The sequence below is a fragment of the Sinohyriopsis cumingii genome, unplaced genomic scaffold, assembly GCF_028554795.1.
Source record: "Sinohyriopsis cumingii isolate HCF-2022 unplaced genomic scaffold, ASM2855479v2 utg000813l, whole genome shotgun sequence".
NCBI lineage: Eukaryota > Metazoa > Mollusca > Bivalvia > Unionida > Unionidae > Sinohyriopsis > Sinohyriopsis cumingii.
In genome coordinates this window covers 914,718-941,243 of record NW_028315934.1, presented here as the reverse complement: position 1 = coordinate 941,243, position 26,526 = coordinate 914,718, and the positions used below count along the sequence as shown (strand labels likewise).

Genomic DNA, 26,526 nt, shown 5'->3' with positions numbered 1-26,526 from the left:
ACAATACATATAAATTCGTAGTAAGTTCAACCGATCCAAATGATAATTCATACGTAATATTAAATAATCAAACAACAAAAGTATAGATGTTACAAGAGACAAGATAACCACTTTACACAATCTTTTTAAACAACATTGAGGTACTAATAAAAATTATTAAACTATAATAAGATATTTTTTTCTTTCTTGAAAAAAAAGTCAGAATTCTGAAGCACAAGTTACGTTGGAAAATAATCGGACTATCTGCGCTGTTTATTTATATTCGGTTTTGGAAGGCATGGAACGCGTATCTCTGTCCCACAAAGGGCAAAGTTTGATACAAACGCCTTCCGTTTCTAAAAGTTGTTTGTCCACTAGATGAATATTACGCCACCTGACATAAGAACACATGACTTCCTATCTTTATATGTTTTCGCCCACCTACTTAATGTAGCTGATGATATAAGCAATGTTCACGAATTCAAATGCTGCTTATCCAGTGTGACGTATTTTAGGAATCTAATAAATTTTTGTATGTAATGTGCAGAATTATAGAATTCAAGCTCTACAAGTCCAATTTGATCAAGAATAATAGAAATTTAAGTTATTCAATAAAAGATTGTTGTCAGAAACATTCTTAGAAAATTTCAATTTGTAACACATATGATATCTTATGAGACACCCTCCTCTCTCTCTCTCTCTCTCTCTCTCTCTCTCTCTCTCTCTCTCTCTCTCTCTCTCTCTCTCTCTCTCTCTCTCTCTCTCTCTCTCTCCATAACTTAAACTGCAACTCACATGAGTTCTTGGCCAGGAACTGAATCGCAACGAAATAAAGAAAACGTGGTTTGTGTACGTGGCTTGTGAGTATAAATAGACGACGGTTTCAAAAAACCTGCAGAAGGTATGAAGTTTACGTGCGTGAATAACTTTTAAAAGACTTCATATCGTTACTTATCTAAGGTCGAATGACTGCTTTATGTCGAGGTAATCATTGCCGTCACCTTTTAATATAGTTTGTGTAATTGTTTTATAAGCCTACTCTACCCAACAATTTATATTTGTAAACGTTGTTTAGTTTTGATGTCAAAACGTCATATCAAAAATACATTTAAAAAAGTATTAGCATAACATCTCGGCATATTTAGGATAGAAAATCTGACATTGAATATATATATATATATATATATATATATATATATATATATATATATATATATATATATATATATATATATATATATATATATATATATAACTTGAAGACAGGGTTATACATTCACGATGATTAACCTATTATTAATTAAAAACAATTTTCAATTGTATTTTTTTACTGCTTTTATTAATATTATTATTTATATTTTATTATATTTGTTGTTGTGGTTAGTTAATTAGATGACACGTTCATATTGTTCAAAATAATACATTTTACACAGGTAAAAAAGGTATATAATGAAAATCTTTCCTCTCTCATTTATTATTTCGATTTATTTCCTAAATGAATTTCAGAGCTGCTGGAGGCCTTCTCTCTATTTGACAAAAATGGGGATGGTAAAATCAGTACCAATGAACTGAAGTCAGTAATGCGGGCACTAGGCCAAAATCCAACTGAAAAAAATCTAGCGGACATGATAACCAGAGTTGACAAAAACAGTAAGTAATAGTTACCGCCCTGTTGCGAATCTACAAGGTTCGTGCGGAACTGCCCCCCCCCCATTCTTGTAAAACCTATTTTAGTATGCATTTGTTATAGACATGTCATTTCTAATTGATTTGTTCTTGATTTCCAAGAAATACCTTATCAGAATCTTTACCATCAGAACGGGGACACACACATATACACAATGTTAGAAATTATACAATCAAATACGGGACATTCAATAAGTATGGATTTTGATTGTAAATAGAAATCAATTCAATCTAAATACTGCAGTAATCTCACCTGATACACATAGCTCCCATCCATATTAACAAACAAAATTAAAAGTATCATGTTGAATTTTTATATAATGTTTGTTGCATATATAAGTAAAAATGCGCGTCCACGAGTTGTGTGAAAAAACAGAGAACGTGTCCCTTTTCTAAAATGAAATGATCAAAGATCTTCATGCCAATCTTCAGTTAAAATGATTTTATTGACAAGACTACGGTTTAGAATTAAAATGTCCCACAAAATAACACATGTTTAACTTTGGTGTACAAAACGTTTCCACTTTAGTGTAATCACCTTCACTAATAATTCTATGCATGATATGATCTCTTCGAGATGAAACACACCAAAAAATCCTTTTTTTATGATGCCATGATTTAGTTTTAGTGAACTCGGGTCAGAGCCGCATAAGTGTCTCTGGAGCCAAATAGTCCCTGTTAAAATCTTATTGTATGTACTGATTGTGTGACTCCATGTGCAGTATTTATGATAGAGACTGTTAAGTCGTAAAATGGAATAATTGAGAAGGGACTGTCCCGTTATCAGGAGACAACTTTTATTCTTACTATGATGGTAAATATGGAGTAGAGTTACGGGAGAAATGAGGCTTAAAATAATGATTTGACTGACTTAAGGTAGAGTAGGAAAAATTGTTCCTGGTATTTTGATTTCTGAGTTGTGATTTGTATTTTGTGGTAGTTAAGTATCGGCGCTACGTTACGGAAATGTATTAAGGAGAAACAATGCAGTTGTGAGGTAGGCAGGCAATTGTGCAGTTGTGATGTAAATGTGTAGTTGTGATATTGGTAGTCATGCATTAATCAGAGGAAAATTATTGTTGTTTGTTTCATTAGTTCACTAAACGACCTCTTGCATATAACTGTATTAGTGTTCTGCTTTTCGCTTAGTGATGTCAGCTGTGAGTTTAATGTTGGGTAGATGTGGTCATTGATTGATTAGAAGAAAAAAAAATGACGACTGTTAGCATCGGGGCCTTAGAAATATGGGAACACAAGGGACTTACGGCCAGAAAGAAATGACTCTAGCAAAAAGGAAGAACGAAAGACAAAAGGAACGAAGCAGAGAGAGAGAGAGAGAGAGAGAGAGAGAGAGAGAGAATATTAAAAGGTACTGAGTAAATGAGGGAAGAATGAGAAATATTTGATAATTTACCTTAGTCAAACAAACATTTTCTGATTGTTTTGTTTCATATTATTGATACTTCAGCCAACATGCACATTTATGATACATCGAGAAACACTAAATATGAGTATGAAAACTTGTATTTTCAGTGTCGTGACTGGTGCCATGTACAAGTACTTACAACAGTCATTGTTATTTCCTATTGGCTCAAGCTTAACTTGTCGGATATAACTCTAATGCGGTTAATTGGAGGAAAGAAATGGTGTTATGTTTAGGACATCACGTTGACTGTTCGTTGTTATGCTTCTAACCATATTTGAATGAACAACAATCTATGGCGATATTTTCCAGCATATTTCTTATCCAAATGTTCATGGCTCAGAGTTAAATAGGAGATAAAACATACAAGCACAGATGAGTTGCTATAATCTCTTGCCCATCGTAAAAAACGTGCATAATATCTGCATAAAACCTTTTATTCGGTTTTCTTACTTTCTCGATCCAATTTGGCGAAATGTGTTATGAACGTTTTACATTAATAACATGTATATCAATCTTGCTCTCTGTGTTAAAATAGAAAATATATCATATATATTTGTATACGTTTGCATAAATGATTTAAATCATGTTAGCTCTTCTTGATGCCATCTTCGGTGAGTAATTCGGAATCAAAATGAGCTAGCCGACAGCAAAACAGTGTGAATTTTTACCGCGTAAACGTGGACGCAGTTTTCCGACTGATACACACTAGGTTTTGAGTCGAGTGGGACGTGTGCATTTTTGTGGATAGCATGATGCCAATGCTGCGCTCATTTATGCTGTTTCAGCTGTTGTTGAGTGAGTGAAAGGATCGGTGCTGAGTTTCTTAGGATCTCCCGTATGCGTTTAAGCTACGATGCGAGTTGCTCAAAGAACCATATAATACAATTCTCATCACACTACTGATGATACTCGGACGACAAGGATTCATCGACGGGGCATAATGTTTTATCGCTGATTGAGCAGGGGACATGTGTATGCTCCACCTGAGTGAATGAATGACTGCGGTTTGGCGATCCTTCCACCTTTTTAGGATAGCGCCCAAATAAAAGACGATGCAAAACGTATGAAAGTATTTTTTTGGGTGATGTTCGAACCATAGCATCTCATCCCGTGGCATCTGCAAGGTCTGTAATTCTTGGCAATATCCAGATGAGATGCGCGCGTGGAATCGTACAGGTCGTGAAAAGCACTGCAACCAGCGAAAACAGAAATAGCTATGATTTTAGCTCTCTGTGTACTGAGATTGTCATAACCGACTGAAATTTGTGATGTGCACAAAGTGCAGCAAACTGATACTGTATTTTGAGCCTAATTTGGATATTAACAGCGGATATAATACGAACTGCTTATCACCTGCCTTTTTGTCATAGTGTACAAATACATTGATGGAAAGCCTCTCGTTGAGCGATTCTAGTTTAGGAACGTCTTTTGTTTCTTGCTGAAAAGGTGATGACAGAAAGTTTTAAGAGTATCAAAATAAAGCCTCTACTTGGAGACGCGGTCGGCATTGTCTTCAGCAGGTGTGTTGCGGATATAGGATAGCCCACAAGATACGGTAGGCATTGTTTTTGACGGTGATGCAGGCTTTACTGGCCAAGACGGATCTGGTGAGAGGCACCTACCTGCTTCCAAGTAACGGGCTGAATTTGTACGTTTGAAGCTTAAACAGGAGATTTTTTTTATCATATATCATGTAGAGAGTGCCCGTGTCGTAGAACGTTTTCTGCTGCGCTGCTTTGATCAGGACAAGATCTTGTTTTATGCCTACGACTTTTGTCACCGTAAGATTGACGCTAATATCGATGTTGAGATGGAACGCTCTGACAATTGTCTCCTCGAGATCGTCTTTTTTCCACAATGACATAGGTCATGTATTTCGTATGGTCTGATGCGCCCTGAATCATCTATACGTCCTGCATGGTTCTATATTAAGACAATTTTAAAATCATTTTTAACGTTCTTTCTCACATACATATCATACAGTGCTGTCGGATTATATTCTGGTCGAAGCGGATTTCAATGATGCCATCCTCAGCCAAGTCTATTCGTTGTTCTCTCATACAGTAAGGCCTGTCCACGTGATGCTCCTTACACATTGGTCATAGTCAGTTCAATGTTCACTGAAACCTGATTTCGTAAGACCGTAAGATGGCTTCCTGGAGCAATTTTGGGCGATGCAAGATCACGTCGGTCACAAAGACCTCTTCGTCGCTAGACGTTCTCTTTATATTTTTGATCATAGATTTGTTTCAAATCGACTAAGAGTCATATACTGATTTCCTACCATATCCACGATGATGTCGTCCATGGTTCTTATTTCGGTGATCAACAACGCCATGTGAAAAGGAGCTCCTCGCAAGTACTATCTGAATTAATTGTGCATTTTCTGATAGGCCAGCCTAGCTTGTTTGGTAATATGTTGTGGCCTCAGAACATGGCTAGTGAAGTTTCGTCAGCTTCTGCATTGCTACTCCAGCTCCGGAATAAATCAACATGAATGGATTTCCTAGGGCATCCGTGGCAATGACACACGTCGCCGTTATGATGAACGGAAGCATCACAACGACTCTTAATATGCGTTTGTAACGACGGCAGGCATGTTTATGAGGTAGGCTAGTCGATGGTAATAACGATAATACGCTTCTAGTTCATGATGTTGTTCTGTCGGTAAGTGCTCGTGGATGTGGTTAAAGTCGAGAATCATTCTACGTGCACAAACCTATGCAGTAACAGTTGCAGCTGTGATAAATTTTATTTTAAAAATTGGATGTGTGCATTCACTTTATCATCGTCGATCTCAGATACGTTTTCTCCCACCAATCACAACGGATATACGTTTAAGCCATCCGTGACGTTGGTCAGCTGATTTAATTTCACGAGATACGACAGCATGGTCCAGATATTGCTGTGATTCTAGGACGCGTAACATCTCGTCGAGAGCTATTATATGGTAATATCGATAGAGATAAGAGCAGCTCAGAGCGATATGTTCTACTTCAAATCTTTGATCATTGGAAAGATGAAATTTGTCCCTGTGAACCCACGGACTTCAACACTTGTGTCAATATTTTTCTCGATGGTTGATTTTATCTAAATGTTCCTGAGAGGCGTTTGGAACAGGGACGAAATGTCCACGTGGAAGAACACTTCCTTTTTCAAACACAGCACTCAGACTTTGTTCTTTATCCTACGGCTTAAATTGTTCTATATACGCACAGGAGACCGCAGCTAAATTGGGTTCGATCTTTATGTACACGCTAATCATGATCAATTGAAATCTCGCTTCCATAGCCTTGCTGTTTTCAGGCACGGATGTCTCATCTCTGGCGATTTCATAGTCATCTCTTCCAACTCCGCGGTGGTCGAATTTCATCACCGCCATGATCACATCCACGTCCTCGTATTCCAGTACTACCTGATGGAAACATTTTGCTTGTCGATAGCATCTCTGAGTTTTCGGACCCCTTTAAAGCGTTTCCTGGAGACTGTCTTGTTCATGCAGTCGTGATCATTTCTGTAGGCTTCGCTTTCTTCCTTTTGACCACCAAATCGCCTTCGTTTGACATACAACGTTTTCGTAATGGTGTATATGAGGATTGGATGTAATTCGTTAATAATATTATGAACGAGGATCTGGATGGCTTTGACTAACCGCGCTGACTATAGTTCGTTACAAATTCCAATATCGATCGATGGCCTCTCGTAGCTGCCTCTTCCGCATGTGTAATACGGACAAATGAGATCGTTTTTGAAATCATCCTCCTTCCATTGTTCATAGTCCTCTTTTGGAGAGGATTTAACAGCGTTTCTCACTTCATTTAGCTCTGCACGCACTCCCTTTGGTCTGCTTCAGCACATGCTGAGCACTGGATGCAGAAGAGGCCTTCTGTCTGTACTCATCGTCAAAAAACAACTTGTACAACCCCGTTGCAATACGCACAATGTCTTCCATGCTCTATACGAGTTCAGCGATAGTACAAATCTGAAAAGAACTCAAGCCGGTGTTGGTAGGTTCAGCTGTGGGTGCTCTAAACTAAAAAGAAGAGTATTTTGTGTACGTGCTTGAGACTGCAATGAAACATTCGAACATGATAGATCCTGTCGCTGCTGTGCTGGTGTATAAGACATCTGAGGTAGCACCGGGTTTAACACCCTCATGTATCCAGCTGGGAATTTTTCCACCACCGCGATATTTGCCTTGGACCCTAACTTTCTATATCGCTACGGCATCAATCAGTTGTACCTGCAGCCAAACATTAGAGGTGACTCCGTTAGTCACCCACACGTTGTCAATGCCACCTACTGCTGACACATGGGTTGATAGAACCATGTAAGCCTTGAAGGATGCCGAGTATACGTATGACGCTGAAACGGTAATGTCACAGCAATTGTTAGTGTTTTCAAGATTTGACCTGGATGGATGCCTAGTTTAAATGACAACACAAATACAATGTGATGAAATATGGAAGTTTATGAAATGAATTAATAAAAATATGTATATCCTCTACAACATGTACATGGTGATTATTTCAAGCTCTAAATTTACGACTCATTCATTTACATCGCACAAATATTCACAAATGGGGAAAAACTTTGATTCATACAGATACATGATACAGTAAAACGACGATATGATTCAAATAATCTCATGTAATGAAGGTAAGATTTATATAATCATATGTAAAAAGGTGCAACTCAATTTGTACTAAATTGTACTCATTGAAACAAAACACAGGTTCTATGTACTCAGTTGAAACACAACAAAATCAATTGAAACAAGTATGATAATCGTAATAAACATAATTGTATCAAACATATGACTAATGACTTATAGTCATTTGTACAGCATGTACGATTCATAACAACGTATGGCTCGTGGAAATAATTGTAAATCTTGTAAATGAGAATTTTTGACCCTGTTCACATGACTAATGTCAAACCACACAATTTTCCCGAATTCCTGGGATTTCCCACACTTGCATTGGCCGCCCGCACACCCCTTTATGGATCCACTATGTGGACAAGTTTACAGATCAGCAATTCTGTCCTGGTTTTGCCTTGATGGTTGCGCATGCTTCCATCCCCATACAGACAGACATACACACAGCCAGATCGACAGCCTGATACACCAGCACACATACAGCTAAAACAAAACAAAACTAATCGTAAAAACAGATACGGAATTAAAATCTATAAACACATGCTTCTAAATTTAACTCTTAACAGCGACATGTAAAAGTTCAAAAGTTCATGACGTTTCCTATCAGCTTAGTGATAAAGGCAACATTTCACGCAACGTCATTAAACCTGAGTATGCTTCATATATTTGCAAAAATAAAATGTACCCTTATGGATGTAGAAGGCGAAGGAGAGCATATACCCCTTGGCACGATCCCAAAAAGACCATTGTGTCGATTAGAACAGAAACGTGCATCAAAGCTATAGGAGAATGAGTATTAGCAAGGGTAAAATACCCTTGCATATCGTGATTTTTGTGTATCTCGCTGCAAGCGATCTATGACGAGATACATGATTGTTCAGTCACTTAACTAGAAAAACAATAATCTACTCTAGGAAACGTTATATGCATGTACGACGAGAAAGTTCAAATAGTCCTAAGGCGAAGGCAAGTTATTTATTGCCTTATTCCGTGACACTACTCCACTTTGTTTCTGACATGGCGCGTATCAACACATATTTCTATGGCGACGACGTTGTTGGCCGCAGAAGGATAATCTGTCACCACCATTTTAGCTCCCGCCGCCACAGTGAGTGTCCCTGTGAAGGTTCCTCCTGTTGGAAATAATTTAGTGCCTCCAAACGAGCCGACCTGGCCATACAACATCGCTTGGGTTGTAGCGGTGACGGGGAATGTGGTAGGAAGTCAGTACAGCTTTTGGTTTTGCATCGAGACCGTCTGTTTCAAATCAACTTGGCTATTGCTATAATTCATCAGGCTGTTTTAAGTGGCGTTATGCACATAAAGTCCTTTTACAGTCTTAATCACGACGTCTGTATAATTTCCTACAGCGTCTCTATCGTTCAAAATCAAATAGACAATCGTTCCAAAATGGTAAATCATAGTCCATCTTGCATTGAGGCCGCTGTACACTCCTACACGCAGTGAGTTCTCAGACGTAGTTCCTGACGTCGTCGAGGTCATGGCTAGGTCACTCGTCACGTGTTCCGCGGCTGACGACGTTCCCGTCACATCAACATTGCCGCTGATCGCACCAACCATTTTATCGTACCTGCCCACCAGCGCCACATCCAGATCAGAAGTTCTTACAGGTTGAGAAGACCCAGCTGTTGACGCAGGAAGTCCGTACAAACTCAAACCTCCCATGTTGATATTTCCCGTCATTGTCCCACCAGACAGAGACAATTGTGTCTGCGCCAGCTTAGTCACGTGAGATTAACGTGCAGCATTGGCGTCAGGAGAAGGATAAGTCACATCCTCGTGATTGTTCAGACTGTGACCACTCATGGTGAGATGGCCTGTCATTTAATCACCGGAGCGACTGACTTTGTTCGCATTCGAAAAGGTATTATTTCCAGAGCCGATCAACGTTCCAAAGGTAGTGTACGACATGTAAAAATTATATAAACCATGAACATCATTAACTTTGACACACGTTTAAACACTCCAGAGCATCCGCATAATTTTTTTACCAGACTGCTATTACATGATCATGGGTCCCACCGGACGAGGGAAAGCCAATCTCCTCATGAACATGCTTCTCCATAACATGATCAAATACGATCGAGTCATCCTATATACGCTCAGTCTCCATCAGGACAAATGCCACACACTGCACACGTTCGGAGACTCGATTGACGGCAATAGGGCTATTGAGAATGTCTTCACGATCTCCTATCAAGAAGAGATTCAGCCTGTAGCAGGCTTTGATTCCTACCTGCGAAAGATCATCATGTTTTACGAAATCAAAATCGACCGCGAGAACATAAGTAAAATCTGTGAGTACTCTTCGTTGTCGATACAAAAAAGAAGCAACTGTATATATCTCACTCAATCGTATTATGACGTTCCTAAATACATCCGACGAAACACGTGGTGCTTTGTGATGTTTTCGAGGTTGGATAACCGAGACGTGAACGCGATCGAAGAGTCCATTGCAGGCGTCATTACTAAGCAGTTCAAAGACTGCTATGCCGAAGAGACGTCGTCCTCAGGACAAGATTTTATGACCTTTCTTCGCGATGCGGAAGCAATTTCCGAACGTTATCGAAAAGGCTTTTCCGCATTTGTCCTGCCTGATTAGTAGATGAGCTAATTTTACCTGCCTGATCAGTATATGAGCATCTTCGTGGCCGGGAAAAACATTGTCCATGCCGTTCAAAACAAATGACATCAAAAATGTATCGAACAGTGGGCAGCCTTACGTCAATGCGTGCTCGAAGGCGAAATAGGTCAGCAGTTATTGCAGCGTGATGTGGATGTAGACTTGTTCAAACCCCTCCTAACCAATATGGACGAGGCAAGTAGGATGCCAAGCAAGATCAACTGCTGAACACTATCACGACTCAGCGTCAGAAACAACGATTGTTAGAGAAGTTAGCACCACCAGTAAGACCTACAGCCCCATTTCCAAAACAGCCTGCTCCTCGGGTTAAAACTGTTGCTTTAAAAGAACGTTCATCTCCATAAAAATTTCCAGCTCAAACATAACCTGCACCAATCGGTCAAAAAACGCAGAAACTAAGGAATAAAATGGAGAATTTCCACTGACAATATAACAAAATAGGAAGAATCCAGACGTGAAAAAGCTAGAAAAGAGGAAGGAACCCCAGGCTGGAAAAGATAAAAGAGGAAGAAGCTTGACTGAAAAAGATAAAAGAAGAAGAACTTCCAAAATCATAGCTAGAAGAGGTGTGTAAGCAGGAGAAAGCGACCAAGAGTGAATTAGAAAAGTTATATGAAGAGAAAGAAAATGCCTCTAAACACAGCGATTTTGAAAATTTCAAAATTGATGAGTCTAAAATTAAACTGATCCAGGAGATAAACTATTCAGAATCAGATTCTAGCTTAGAATGGTTATCTGATTTTAATCTAAAGAAATCGGACACTATGCAAAAATACTTAAATAGGAAAACAACTTTGGAGGAAGATTATTTCGACGTTGTTGCAGCACGTTCTTTACTTGGTAAAATAAACCACAAATATGGTTCACTGCTTAAGGCTGTCACTGATGGAGGAGGGGCTACTGAGATGAAAAAAGTAAACAATAATCTACGTCTGAAGCTGACAAAAGAGAACAAAATACAGAGATTACTTTGAACAAAATCGGATAAAACATGTTGAACAGAAAGTACAGCGGTCAGGTTTAATTGGAATGTTTAAATTATGGCTTTCAGTGAGGGTGAAAAGAAAGGAAGTGGCATTCGATATTTGCATACCTCTGGAGAGATCATCTCTCGACTCAAGTTGCTGATCGCTTTTAAAAAAAGCCGGAAATGTGGGTATGGACGTCAACAAGGAGATGATGGATAATCAGTTTTCATATGTGATCGCGCTACAGTAAAAAACGATCATGATTTCTGCCGGTCGCTACAACATTACTAACATCTCCAAGGAAATCTCCAGACTGATCGCGGTCAACGGAGACGTCTCTGCAAACATTAAAATCGAATCTAACTATTAGTAGTGAATGGGGATACCCTAGCGACAATGGGAATTAGCATTACAGAGACCCCTGGGACACTCTGGCGACAATGGAAAATTAACATGGAGAAAAATCGTGGGACACTCTGGCGTCAAGGGAAATTAACATGGAGAAAAAATTGTGGGACTGTTGAGCGACAAGGGGAAATTAACATGGGAAATAGATTTTGGGACTGTTGAGCGACAAGGGGAATTGAACATGGGAATAAATCGTTGGACTGTCTAGCGTCAAGGGAAATTGAATATGGGATTTTTTTATTTTTTTTTTTAAATTTTAAAATAATTTTTTTTTTTTAAAAAAAAAAGGGGTAGGCAATTGAAAGTCATTCTCTTTTCGAGAAATATGGATGGCCCTGAAAAGGGTCTTTGGGTTTATGTTAATGTATCCATTAACATAAAGGGCATCTGTGGCATCTTCTTGTCCTCAAGCTGCGTCTTACTCGAGGGCCATAAATCAGTGTCCTCTTGAGGCAACCTTGTCTTTCTACGTACACGCTTCGTATCCACAGACTGGTGTCTGACTTGTCGACAACGGTCCACTTGGACCGGACATACATGAGCATGTCCGTCCTAAACATCATGGAAGACACAAGGGTGGATGATTCGACTGTGGTCCACATCTTGAAGCGACGAGAACAGGTGAATCAATGCAGTGAACTGCGCTTATTTATAGGTAGAGGAAGGATTGAAACGGATTGAGTTCATTCACCAATCCGAACACGCGTTACAAAATTCAGTCAGCCCGCATCCAATCCGAAGAGAGCAGTCTGTGACGTCACGTGGTCTATATAGATTCGCTAGCGCTTGTGTGCAGTCAATCTATGCGACAGTGATTCAGCATGACGGAAACTCAGAAAACGATCCATTGGGGTGCACCAGCAGGGGAGACTGCCCAAGGGAACCCGGACTTACTTTCAGAAGAGGTGAATTGGGATTTTGTGGATTTTCTTACCTCGCAAGAATTTGTTCCGGAACCTTCGTTACCTTCTTCATTACCGCAAGTGGAGAATTTTAGACAGAGACAGAAAGAAGAATTGGAGAAATTTATACAACGACAAAAAGAAGCGGAACAAGCTTTTCTCCTACAGCAACAGCAGCAAGAAGAAGAGGTAAGAAGAAAACAACAGCAACAACAGCAAGAAGAAGTAGCAGCAAAGAAACAAGAGGGTGAAAATCAAACGGTCACGGTACTGTTGGACATTTTAGCGGAGTTAAGAAGTCTGAAACAAATGTATCAGACTTCTTTATTACGACCGAAGAGAATACGTCCTTCCCGAGCTAAACACGTCAACCCTGTGACTAAGCCTACCGTACCACCCTTAGTGATTTCAACCCAATCATCATCATCATCATCAACATTACGCAGTCCAGAAGTAGGCCTTGGCCGTGGCAAAGGCTTAAGGCAGTTAAAGTTGATTGCTTGAACTCACCCCTACACCAAAAAAGGCCCTTTTCAGGGCCACCCACATTTCTCGAAAAGAGATAGCCTTTCAATTTGCCAATAACTCAAAAAAAAAAAAAAAAAAAACATTTTACCCCCTATAGTACGTTTCTGTGTATGAGTGCGTGAGTGTAAGTTATTATTTTAAAATCAAAACTCAAAGACACTTACCTTATATAATTAATTTATTCTTTTATCCATTGTTACAATCCAATTCACAATTCACAACACAACACTTTAATAAAAAGTTCATTGACTTCTTCTTTCTCCTTTTTAGTCTCTCTGTCTTTTGAATTTCTTCACCGTCACACTCTTTTCCTCTTCTTCCTCCTCGCTTTCTTCCCTTCTTCTTTTCTTCTCCTGTTTCTTTTTCTTCACCTGTCTGCTTTCTTCCTCTGAAGAATCCCTCTCTTCCACTGAAGAATCCCTCTCTTCTTCTGAAGAATTCCTCTTTTCTTCTGACTCCTCTTGTTTCTTTTTTGGGCAATCTGGAGACCAATGTCCTTTTTCTTGACAATAATAACAGGTATCTTTACTTTTGTCTTTTTTAGCTCCTGTTTTTTTTCCTTTTTGACGGTCTGGACACTCTGAAGACAAATGCCCTTTCTTCTGACAGATATAGCAAGTATCTTGACTTTTATCTCGAAAGGAAGGAGAGTAGTCCGTGGGCTGGTCTAAAGAGAATTTTCTAATGACCCCTCGCAAAGCTCTGATGAAACGTTCGATTTGGTTAGTCTCTTCCAACGTTGTGCTCGGCTTGAGAGTGAAATGAATAGTGAAAGGACAAGACACACACCCTTTTATATACGCCAGTCTGCCATGACTATAAATTAGTCTATGGTGTTTAAACTTGAGTCATTTGACGTTTTGCACTCAAGATGAAACGATCCTATTCATTTGAGAAGAAAGAAGAAGAAAGTAAGAGGCAGAAACGTGATCTATCGCCTCGTACCAGGGCTGAAATCTTGGCACAAATTCATGCCAGTGATTTTGAAGAGGACATGAGTGAACCAGAATCCGAACCCTCTAAACCAAGTTCATCACCCTTAGTCAACCCTGAAAAATACTATTCCATTCGAGAGACGGAAAAGCGCTCCTCTAGAAAATTTAGAACCACGGCTTACAAATACATGGTGAAGTTTAAAGATTTCAAGGCTGAAGTACCGTTAGAGAAAGCAGAAGTGTTTATCACTGGGGTGTGGGATTCTTTGCTCACCGCACTCAAGCGACAATGTCAACCCAAAGAAGACGATCGCTTGAGACTTTCCATACAACACGACGGCTTGAAATCCCCTGTTTGGATCGAGTTTAGCACCCCTGCAGAATTGACCGCTTCCAAAGTCATGGACAAGATTCAACACGTACAACAATCTAATGATCAGTTTGACATCACCGATGGTAAAGCCACACTGGACATGACCCACGTCTCTCCTCCTCAAGGGACTGGACGCAAAAAGATGTTATTGGTGGACGACCTTCGCAACACCAAAACAAGTCTCGTCCGAATTAACAACCCTCAAGACCAGATGTGTTTAGCCCGTGCCATCGTGGTGGGACGAACCTATGCCAACAAGAACGACACGGTAGAATGGTAAAGAACCTGGAAAACTATTCAACGATCCGATCGAGCCAAACAACGAAATGAAGCAGAACTCCTGTTACAACAAGCCAGACTGTCCAAAGACACACCCTGTGACATTCCTGAGATGCAAAAATTGCAAGATGACCTAGCTCCACGATACACCTTGAAAGTGCACCCTCAAGAAATGCGCGGACCTCTGTTGTTTCGAGGCCAAGATTTTAAGGACGGAAAATACATTCATGTCTATTATCACGATGAACATTTCGATACCATTACCAGTATCACTGCATTCCTGAGATACGGTTATTACTGTGAGAAATGTGATTATGGTTATAATAATCGAGAGCAACACAAGCATTGTGGATGGAAATGCTCAGGATGTTTGGCCTCTCCACCCTGTCTGAGCGAAGAGCCAGTGCCTTGTTCAACTTGTCTGCGCACGTTTGTCAGCCCTACCTGTTACCAACAACATTTGAAGACGCAAGGTTCACAGGAGAAATGTGCTTGTCAACTGCTGAGATTGTGCCCCACGTGTGGACAAGGCATACGTACCAATAGTACCAAGGCACAGGTATGTCGAGGAAAGAAAAAATGTCACATTTGTCACCACATCGTGGACTTGGAACACCAATGCTACGTGCAAAAATACCAACCTCACCAGAGAAAGATGACGGTCACAAGAAGAAAGGCAATTTCATCTTTTTCGATTTCGAATGCATGCAAGAGACCGGCATTCACATTCCTAATTTCTGCTTGGCTCATCCAGCGTGCGAGAAGTGCATTCAAGAACGTATTTTCAGTCATTGCCCTCACTGCAGTAAGATTCCTGGAGGACGTGAAAAAATCTTTCGGGGACCGAACACGTTAGCCGATTATGCACAATGGGTCTTAGACCCCATCGACAAGACGTGGAACCAAGAGGACATCGAACGTTACGAAGATTGTCATCGTCATGCCACGGTGATGGCTCACAATTTCACCGGATACGATGGACAGTTTCTTTTGAGATAATATACGGAACAAGGCACCGAGCGTCCTAAAGTGACTTTGAACGGAGCCAAAATCATTTTCATGCAAGTGGGACAAGTGCAGTTTAAAGATTCGATGAGCTACTTGGCCATGCCTTTGAGTCGAATGCCTAAAACGTTTGGAATGACAGAAATAGCTAAAGGGTACTTTCCACACTTTTTCAATACGGAAGCCAATCAACACGTCGTTCTACCCCATTTACCTGAGGCTCACTATTACGACCCCGACAACATGCGTACCGAACAACGAGAAGCTTTATACGCTTGGTACCAGGCTCACGCCTCGGACCTTTTCGACTTTCAGGAAGAAATGCTAAAGTATTGTCGTTCCGACGTGGACATTTTACGGCGTTGCTGTGGAAAATTTCGAGAACTGTTCATGGAACACGGAGGGGTCGATCCTTTGAAAGAACCTTGCACCATTGCCAAAGCGTGTTCCTTAGTGTATCGACAATGATTCATGCCTGAAAACACCGTGGCTGTCATCAGCCCTCAAACGACCAACTTTGTCAAACGTCAATACTCGGTCAAAGCCCTACGTTGGTTACATTACTTGTGCGACAAGGAAGACAAATGGATTCAGCATGCCCGCAACGAAGGGGGTGAAAAGACCATCGGAACGTATTCGGTAGATGGCTGGGACTTAGAAAACCCCAAGATTAACGGTTGCTTATTTCACGGATATCCCGTCTGTTACCCTGACCGTGGCACTAAAAATCAGTTTTTACAACGAACCATGGAAGACTTGTACCAGGACACTTGTCAGCGGCGCCTAAAGTTGGAAGAGGAAGGATACCAAGTTGTGGAAATGTGGGAACACGAGTACGATCACCGTATGAAAACCGATCCCGAGTTTAAACGCCTCGTGGAAAGTTACCAGTTCATGGACCCGCTGAACCCAAGGGATATTTTGTACGGAGGAAGGACCAATGCCACCTGTTTGCTGTACCAAGCCGACGAAGAGAAAGGAGAAGAAATCAAATACTTGGACGTGTGTTCGTTGTATCCCTACGTGTGCAAATATTGTCGCTTTCCTGTAGGGCACCCGCAATTGTTCACGGAACACATCGACCTGAAAAACATTCGACAATACGAAGGCTTGATCAAGTGTAAAGTTTTGCCGCCCACGGACTTGTACCATCCCGTCTTACCTCACCATTGTCAAGGCAAACTGATGTTTCCATTGTGCCGTACTTGTGCCGAAACGTGCAACCAAGACCAACCTTGTCAGCACACCCAGGAAGAACGTGCCTTGAGGGGAACCTTGGTCAGCGTAGAATTGTTCAAAGCTCTGGACATGGGATACCAACTGTTAGAAGTGTACGAAATTTGCCACTTTCCCAAGACACAACAGTACAACAAGGGTGATCCCAGTCAGAAAGGCATTTTCGCCGACTACGTGGATGCCTTTTTGAAACTGAAACAAGACGCCAGTGGCTATCCGTCCTGTTGTCACACTCCCGAAGACCAAATACAATTCAAAGAGAAATACTATGAACAAGAAGGCATCACTTTAGACCACATCGAGAAAAACGAAGGCAGGCGATCGTTTGCCAAAGTGATGTTAAATTGCTTGTGGGGTAAAATGGCACAACGACCGTGTTTACCCAAGACGAAATATTTGACAGAACCTTCCCGCTACTTCCAGATGATTCACGACAAAACCAAATACATGAAACACGTGGACGTCGTTCGCGAGGATTTGATCTTGGTCAATTACGAAGAAGATCTGGACTTTGTACAAGACGACCCTTTTGGAAATGTCATCATTGCGGCTTACGTGACAGCCCATGCTCGCTTAAAATTGTACGAAGCTTTAGAACTGTTAGGGGAACGCGTCCTGTACTTTGACACGGACAGTTGCATTTACATCCATCACCCGAGTCAACAGCACCCTGACATCGAAGGCGACCGTTTAGGAGCCTGGACAGACACACGACGGTACGATAATTCAGAGTCAGTCCTTTCACTTTGCACGATACGTGTGCACTTCTCCTTATTGGACAAATAAGGAGAAGTGCACACTACGTGCAAAGTGAAAGGACTGACTCTGAATTATCGTACCAGTCGTGTGGTCAACTTTGGGGTATTGAAAGAAGCCTTGCAATCGGGAGAGGATGGAAACTTTAAAGTGACCACTCACCAACCGAACAAGATTGTACGTTTACCCAGTGACCACATCGTCAGTCGACCCTTGGAAAAAGTCTATCAGATCGTGTACCAGAAGCGAGTTCGACTTCCCAATCATTTCACCTTACCGTATGGACACGTCGGTATTGGTCTCTATATCAAAAGGAACCCTAGGCAAGATCGATAGTTCATTGGGACTACCAAGACCGAGGGAACAAGATGAATACTTTCAGAGAAACACAAAACAAGTTGTTTAGAAAGGCACAATTCAAGTGTGAGGCTTCTGAAGTGGAATGCGATTGTGAGCTTTGCGATGGGTACGATGCTGTACGTTGTGACCTTAGCGATGCCGTAAAGCATCATGGGAACTTTAGTGTCACTACCCCTATCATGGAAAGGGATGCTGTGCGTGTCCAACCTGAGGGATGCGAAAGTGATGCCGCTCGTCCTCTTGGACATTTTACTGGGTTTCGTTTTAAAGCGGAATGTTCACCTTCACGTCTACCCCCCTACGGATGTCATCCAGGCCTGAGCAAACTCCTGTTCATGTCACCCAACCCTCATCGAAACGAACCTGTGAAAGACGAATATTCCTTTCCTGTGCGTTTGTCGGAATACTGCGACTTTGAAAATCGTCTTCAATCGTTCAAAGGAAAATGGCCTAAGTATCTGGGAGGACCGACCCCCGAAGAATTAGCCAGAGCCGGATTTTTCTACTTGGGCGAAGGAGATAAGTCAAGTGCTTCAGTTGCGGTGTGTCACTTCATTACTGGGAACCGCAAGATTCGGCCTACTTTGAACATGCTCGATGGTCACCGAATTGTCATTACTTACCCTTAGTGGGACCGAGACATTGAAGTAACTTACCATAATCTGTTCATGGATACTTTACAAGAGAACATTCGTGCTTTGCCTGTGGAGTTGAGAGAACGCATTTACCGAGAGCTGGTCAAAATACAAGTGAAACGTACAGAACAATTGCATCCGTTATGTCACCGGTGTTTGAACCACTGGTACCTGAAGGCTATACAAGGACTGATTCAATTGAAAGTGTTCCATTGGACAGACATTGATCAACGATCCAATAGTTTTAAAAAGGATTGGTTTGTTATGGACGATTCTATCTACTACATCATTGTAAACTTACTGCATCGAATTCCAGAGGAAGAGTTAACGAATTACCAACATCTTGAACACAATGTCAACTTACTGAAAGAGGAAACTTCTGAACGAATTGTAATGTGTAAATTAGTGACTAAACGATTTAAATTCGACACTGAAGTAAAACCATGTCTGTGCAAAGAGTAAATTTCTTGTGTCAGACACAAAGAGGATTTAGTATGACCTATTCATGGATACTTTGCTAGAGAACATTCGTGCTTTGCCTGTGGAGTTGAGAGAACGCATTTACCGAGAACTGATCAAAATACAAGTGAAACGCAAACGCAAAGTTATTCAACCGTTTTTAAATTATGCTCTGTTTCAAAGTATAAGAAGACTGATTATGAGTGGATATTACATCAGGCACAAAGGTAAACGAGGCTATTGGCCACCACCCAAGGATTCCAAAAACAGTGTATATACTTATGGATACTTTACAAGAGAACATTTTGGGCTTGCCTGAGGAGTTGAGAGAAAGGATTTACCGAGAGCTGGTGAAAATACAAGTCAAACGTAAAGAACAATTGCATCCGTTACGTCACCAGATCTTTAACCACAGGTACCTGAATGGTATAAAAGAACTGATTCGTCAGAAATTGTTTCAGTGGTCAGACCTTGTTAGTGAGTTAGTGAATGAACGAAATGTTCATCATTTTGGTTACTTCGAGATTCACCTAGAGCAACGCATTGAGGAAGACGAGTTAAAGGATTCCCAACATATGTTACATGGAATCTACTTAGTGGAAGAGAAAACTTCTAATCGAAGTTTGAACTGTAGGTTACAGTATTCTAGATTTCCTTCTGGAGAACGAAGATGTCTGGGTAGAATGTACGTGTAAGAGAGTACAAAAACAGGAATCCATGCTACGGCTTATGTCACAAGTGATTGAACAGATTCCGTGGAAGGAACTCAATGACCATATTCAAACCGTGGATCATTACCATCGATTATTACAAGAACTGTATCCATTCAATTGGGGTCGACAAGTGGTGTGTGTCTTAGTGACTTGTTTTCTGGGATTTCGTTTACCAGCCAATTCTTTGTGGACTCTTTACGATCAGTGCTTACAACAACCCCCATGGCCTTAAATGGTCACGAAAAACTCCTTTTGCTCAAAGCATTGCGGTTTCATCTGGATACTTCTCGACCTCTACGGGAAAAAAAGATTCGTCAACTTTTAGCTACCCAAGACGTGTATGACGATGTGTGTGTAGCTTGTGACTTACATCCCCATTGGACAGATATCCGTGTCTGGAAAGAATGGGATTTTGAGGCTTGGATCCAAGAAGTGGCCCAGTATGCACGAGAGTTGTTCAAGGAAAAAAGTTACTTTTCAACCCGTGTTAGTGACGGTGCCAGAAGAACCCGTCACCCAGGACGGGACTCTCGTGGACAGGCCTGAAAGACCCTTTCGGGAGGACACTTGTGTGACCTTACCCCCTACTATAGAACTGGTTAGAACATTACCCAAAACATGTTGTTGTACAGACACTTGTTTTTATTCCAAGTTAATGGTTATCATGTGCCTTTTATTTTTGTACTTAAGCCTTTGGCTTTTATGTATTTTTGTCTTTCGTATTCATGTTTGAAACATTCAATAAACGTGTTCTGAAAAAGTATATAAACTCTTGTCTTGTTTGTTTTCGTGTCACAAGTGACATTTCTCACACTATGGCTACCTCTGCTGTCTCTGCTCCCTCTTCCTCTACTGTCAAAGTCATCGACGAACACTTAGATCGTGCCAGTTGGGAGGCTTTGTATCTTCGCCATCCCTTTAACATGTTCATTGCTGGACCTAGCGGTTCAAGCAAAACCGAATTCGTCAAACGTGTGATCGAACATAAACATCATTTGATCGATCGGCCAAGTCAACGGATCGTGTGGTGTTACAAAGAGTAGCAATCGGCGTACAGCCTCTTGCGAGAAAGTCAAGGCGATTCCATCGTGTTTGTGGAAGCATTCCTAAAGAAGACGACGGCATCGTCTCTGACTCCCGTCAAACCCATTTGGTCATTTTTGACGACATGTTAGGAGAAGACGAAGAAGAAATTAAACTGTGGTTCACGCGCAAAGGGCATCACCGTAATGTCAGTGTCGTTTACATCACCCAAAATTTGTTTCAACAAAGTAAAGCCCATCGCACCATCAGTCTCAATGCGCATTACGTGGTCTTGTTTAAAAGCCCTCGAGATAAATCGCAAGTGCAAGTCTTAGCCAAACAGTTAGGAACGCCTTGGCTGACTCAGGCGTACGACGATGCCACTCAAACGCCACATGCCTATTTACTCGTCGATTTGAAACCGACAACCCCCGAGGATTTGCGATTTCGTACCCACTTGTTTCACCACTGGTGCCAAGACGGAGGGCCTGTCCTGTACACGTCTCCGTCCTCGACTTAATTTCGCTCCACACAAAAAAAAATCTATAAAAACCTCAGACCCTTTTCGTCTGTCTCACACAGTGTGAACATGACGTCCCTTCAGTCGCATCTTCCCGTCAAATTGATTCGTGCCTTGTATAGCATCAGTCGAGAAACAAATCCACAAATACGAGCTCGTGTCTTAGAAGCTAGTCTCAAAGAAGTCTTACGATGGTTCACGGTGACAGCACGTCAAATACTCCAAGGAATCATTCAGATTCCTCATCAAACCAAACGCTTTTTTGATCGAAACAAAGTCGCTTTGGTCCAACTGGCCGATCCCCGCATCGACACCCAAACCAAAAAACAAATCATTTTGAAACCTGGAGGGAGCGGTACTCTAGGAGGGGTCATCATTCGCTCTCTCTTAAGATGGGATCCTAATGCCCCCAAAGTTATCCCCAAGAAAAAAGTCCAACGAAGCCCCAAGAAGAAGAAAAAGACCAGGTCCCCAAGAAGAAGAACTTCTCCAGTGGCTGGACCCTCCTCTGACCAGACACCACCCCGGAAAAAGAAAAGAAGCCCCCAGAAAAAGAAACAGAGAAAAAGTCCCCAGAAAAAGAAAAGCCCACAGAAGAAAGCTAGTCGCAAGAGAGGTACTTCTTCTTCGGCCAGGACGCAACCTTACACTCGCAAACCACGACCGGCCACGGCCGTGACTGCGTCTCCGGCAGCCTCATGTTCATCCAATTCTCCGTTGATGACACCAAGAACTGAAGAGTACTTGGAGACGTTGATCACACCAAGAACTTCTCCGTTCATGACCCCAAAAAGAACTTCCCCAGTCGCAGGACCCTCCAATTTAGTGGCAGTGGCTGCTGCTCACAAAGTACCTTCTCCCAAAATCAAAGTCCAAGAAAGATCGGGCATGTTACAAAGTTTACCGGATTTGTCCAAGCAAGAACTGGCTCGATTTAGTCCGTTGCGTACCCCTCCACGACGTGTCATGCCTGTCCTCAAACTGATACGACGTAAAGACAATCAGTGGCGACGCGTTCCAGTATAAAAAAGTGTGTGACCAAGTAGGGTATCAGTGTTTTTTGGTGCTCCTGAAGACTCAAAGATGTCACCGTCCAGAAAACCCCAAGGAAAGAAAAGAAAAGGACTACCACCACGTTTAGTCAAACATGGGGACATGTTATCTGTCCTGTCCAAAGCTTCTCCACCTCTTGGAAAAAAAACTCATTCAATCGGCCTCCAAAGAGGTCATCAATACCGTGTGCGAATGCTGTTTGAACGTCTTGAAAGGCACAATCCCTTTGTCCAAACACCAGAAACAATGCTTAAGCAAACATCGTCACGTTCTTAGCCCAATGCTTCAAAAGAAAATTCCCCTTCGTCAAAAGAAGAAGATGTTGGTCCAACGTGGAGGCATTTTGCCTCCCTTGTTAGGCCCCATACTGAAAGGAGTCTTGGGAACCATGTTGGGAGGACTGGTGGGAGCAAGATAAAAAGGCCCTCTGAAGTCCCAACATCTCAGAATCGACCCCTGACAACCCCATGGAAGGACGAAAACTAGCTTTAGTGCCTTACAAACGATGGATGGAATACCATCGGTGGCAAGAACAACGCACCCCGCATTTACCTCCCAATCCCAATTTGAGCGAGATGTCCCAGTTACAACACGAATTGCAGTCCTTGATGGATCGCCAAGATTTGTCCGAAACAGAAAAATCGCAAAAGTACGGTCAACTCTTGCAACGACTGCAACTCTTTCACCAGAAAGCTTTAGACGAAACAGCTCTACCCACTCTGAAAGATTTTAAGACCTTGATGAAAAGTCCAGCACCATCATCATTACCACCACCACCACCACCACCACCACCACTACCATCCCCAGGGGTCACCAGAGATGCTACCCCACGAAGGCCTGAGGAAGAAGAGATGCGAGAAGTGTTTCAAACACCGTCAGCAGCTCCCATTTCGAGTAAGATTGCAGCATCCTTGTTGACCCCGTCCCCCACACCCCAACGAGAAGAAATGAAAGCTTGGGTTTAAAAGATGAGGTCCACTCCTCCTTCGACAAAAATGAAAAAGAAAGAAGGGAAACCAGAAGTGAAAAAAGAAAAGAAAACCAAAGCCATTCCATTGCCACCTCCACCACCACTACCTTCGACTTCTACTCCCGTAGCCCATCGGACATGTAAATCCGTTTCCAAACCACCCTTTCGCCCCACCCAATGTAGCATCACCGAAGAGTGGGTGACTTATTAACACACCAACCAACACAAAAAAAAATAAAAATGGAAAAAGTCTAAGCCAGCATTTACTACGATCCCTCCCATCCTGCAGGTTACGCAGGAGTTCAAAAATTGTATCGTGCTGCCAAAACTCGATTGAAAAATCTCCGTTTACCTCAAGTGCAACGATGGTTACAAGAACAAGCTACCTACACTTTACACAAACCCATTCGACGCAAGTTTGCCAGACGTCGCACCCAAGTGGAAGGCATCGATCATCAATGGCAAGCCGATTTAGCCGATGTCTCTCATTTGGCCAGTTACAATCGTGGCTACAAATATTTGTTTTGTGTCATCGACGTCTTTTCCAAATTTGCCTGGTCGTGCCCTTGACTTCCAAATCGAGCAGCGAGTTAGTGCGAGCCCTGCAACGGGTGTTGAAACAAAGCGGTCGTCACCCTCTTCGATGGCAAACGGACAAAGGCACCGAATTTCTGAACCAAGCTTTCCAAAAAGAATTAAAGAAATGTGACATTCATTTTTTTACCACCGAGAATCCCGAAACCAAAGCCAGCATCGTGGAACGTTTTCAACGCACTTTGAAAGAACGCATGTGGAAATATTTTACGCATCACCACACTCTGAAGTACATCGACATCTTACCGCACCTGGTGCAAGCGTACAACCAATCTTACCATCGAAGTATCGGACGTGCCCCGCAAGACGTGACTCCCGACAACGAAGTGCTGGTGTTTGAGCGTCTGTTTGGTATGTCCCCCACGAGGGCTGTCCCCGAGAAAAGTGGAGAGTTGACCGTAGGAGATTGGGTACGCATTGGCAAAACCAAACGCACTTTTGACAAAGGTTACTTACCTAACTGAACAACCGAATTGTTTCGCGTCACTGGACGAGTGCATGGCCGTCATCCTACCGTCTATAAATTGGAAGACATGAACGGAGAAGTGCTCAAAGGAACGTTTTATTTGCCCGAGTTACAACGTGTGACCAAAAAAGAAGACGACATGTACGACATCGAAAGAATTCTCGAACGCAGAACCCGTAAAGTGGGCAAACGACGTGTCAAAGAAGTCAAAGTACGTTGGAAAGGATATCCACCCAGTTTTGATTCTTGGATCGACGCTTCGCAAGTCATCGACTATAAAAAGAAGTGACCATCATGCCCTTTCACACAGACGCAGCTACGTCAACCACTCCTTCACCTAGTTCTTCTGTGCAAGATTTACAAAAACAACCCTTGTGGGTGTGGTGTAGAGAACGTGTGCCTAAAACGCAAATCGTCTTTTTCTGCCAAATCGTCATGGTGTATTGTGTCGTCGGAGCAGCCATTGCCAATTTGAGTTTGCAACAAGGAGACAAACAATTGTGGACCATTTTATTGAGCAGTTGCATCGGTTACCTGCTTCCCAATCCCTCCCTGAAATTCTCTTCCAACGGGAACCACGGGAACCTAGTGTCCAGTGCTAGTGCCAGTCACCACTCCAATAACAACAACAACCCATTTTGGGCGGAGACACGCCTCTGACGTCCAGTAACCCCTCGGACAGCCACAGAACTCTGGAATTATGAGTCACCAAAACCAATTTTACTTAACCTTACCCAGTGACAGTTCCATGGAGGTGTTTCCCAACAACATGTTGTGCTGTTACACGGCCAAATTACCTCAGGCCATCCAGTTAGATCACGAAGCCCATTGGGAAGTGGCTTTGGTAGAAATGATTCACCCTACACAAATCCAAAACATCACTGAAAAGCAAAACACTTTTGAGGTCGAAATCCTGAACCAACAATTGCAAGAAACCATAAATGAAATCGGGTTTTCAGGGGACACAAGACCATCCAACAATTCACCCTTCAATATCTACACCTTGAAAATTTCGGCAGGGTTTTATTTTAGTGGCCAACATTTGGTGGACACCATTGCTTCCAGGTTCGAGTTAGCCTTTGGCAAAGCCCTGAACAGAATCAAAAAAAGTGTCACCCTGGAATACCATAAAGTGGCTCGTCGCTTACTGATGAAATTTCAGGACACCCAAACGTTGTCCATCAGTTTTAATCGTGACTTGTTTGATATTTTAGGTGGAGGCACAAAAATGGCTCCAAATTTTAAACCGAAGATCAACAGCAATACGGAATTTTACAAGTTTTTTCGATTCCCTGTAGAACTGAACCAAGGACTGAATTTGATGTTCGTGTACTCCGATGTGGTGGAGTACAACGTGGTGGGACACACCTCTGTACCGTTACTGCGTGTCATTCCTTTCAAAGTTGATAGTGCCACGACCAGTGACCAGGAAGGTGGAAACACTTATCACGTCCACAGCGAATTTGTACATCCTCATTATTTGCCCGTCAGTAAGTCTTATTTGGACACGGTCAACATTGCTATAAAAGGAGATTTGGGACAAAATATTCCATTCACCAAAGGAAAAGTCACGGTGAAACTCCATTTTCGAAAACGGTTCTCTCACGACTCGTAAGTCATGTATCCAGTGTACCGAGGGGTTGCTCGACAGCGGGGACACGGTTTAGGAGATATGTTAAAATCGGCCTTTCGTTCGGTGGCCCCAGTCTTGAAACCGATGGTGACACGCGGATTGCACGCCTTGAAAGATGCGGCACTGACGCAAGGCAAAGAATTTCTCCAAAATGTCATCATAGACAAACAAAACCCTAAAGAAGCCTTCATGAGGGCAGGCAAAATTGTCTTGCTGCAAACGGGCAAAGACCTTTTGGGCCGACGAGAAACACCTATAAATGTCCTGCACGCTACCGAGTCAGGCATTCAGCAA

The 26,526-nt window shown here is 42.0% G+C and overlaps 1 protein-coding gene across 1 annotated transcript in view; it reads left to right on the top strand.

The window, feature by feature from the left end:
• LOC149773206 (neo-calmodulin-like) overlaps positions 1-26,526 on the top strand; it is a 66,282-nt gene that overhangs the window by 27,848 nt on the left and 11,908 nt on the right. Inside the window, exon 3 of the mRNA XM_089946634.1 lies at positions 1,486-1,629. Within this exon, the coding sequence (XP_089802760.1) occupies positions 1,486-1,629 (144 nt within the window). The remainder of the gene's footprint in view (positions 1-1,485; positions 1,630-26,526) is intronic.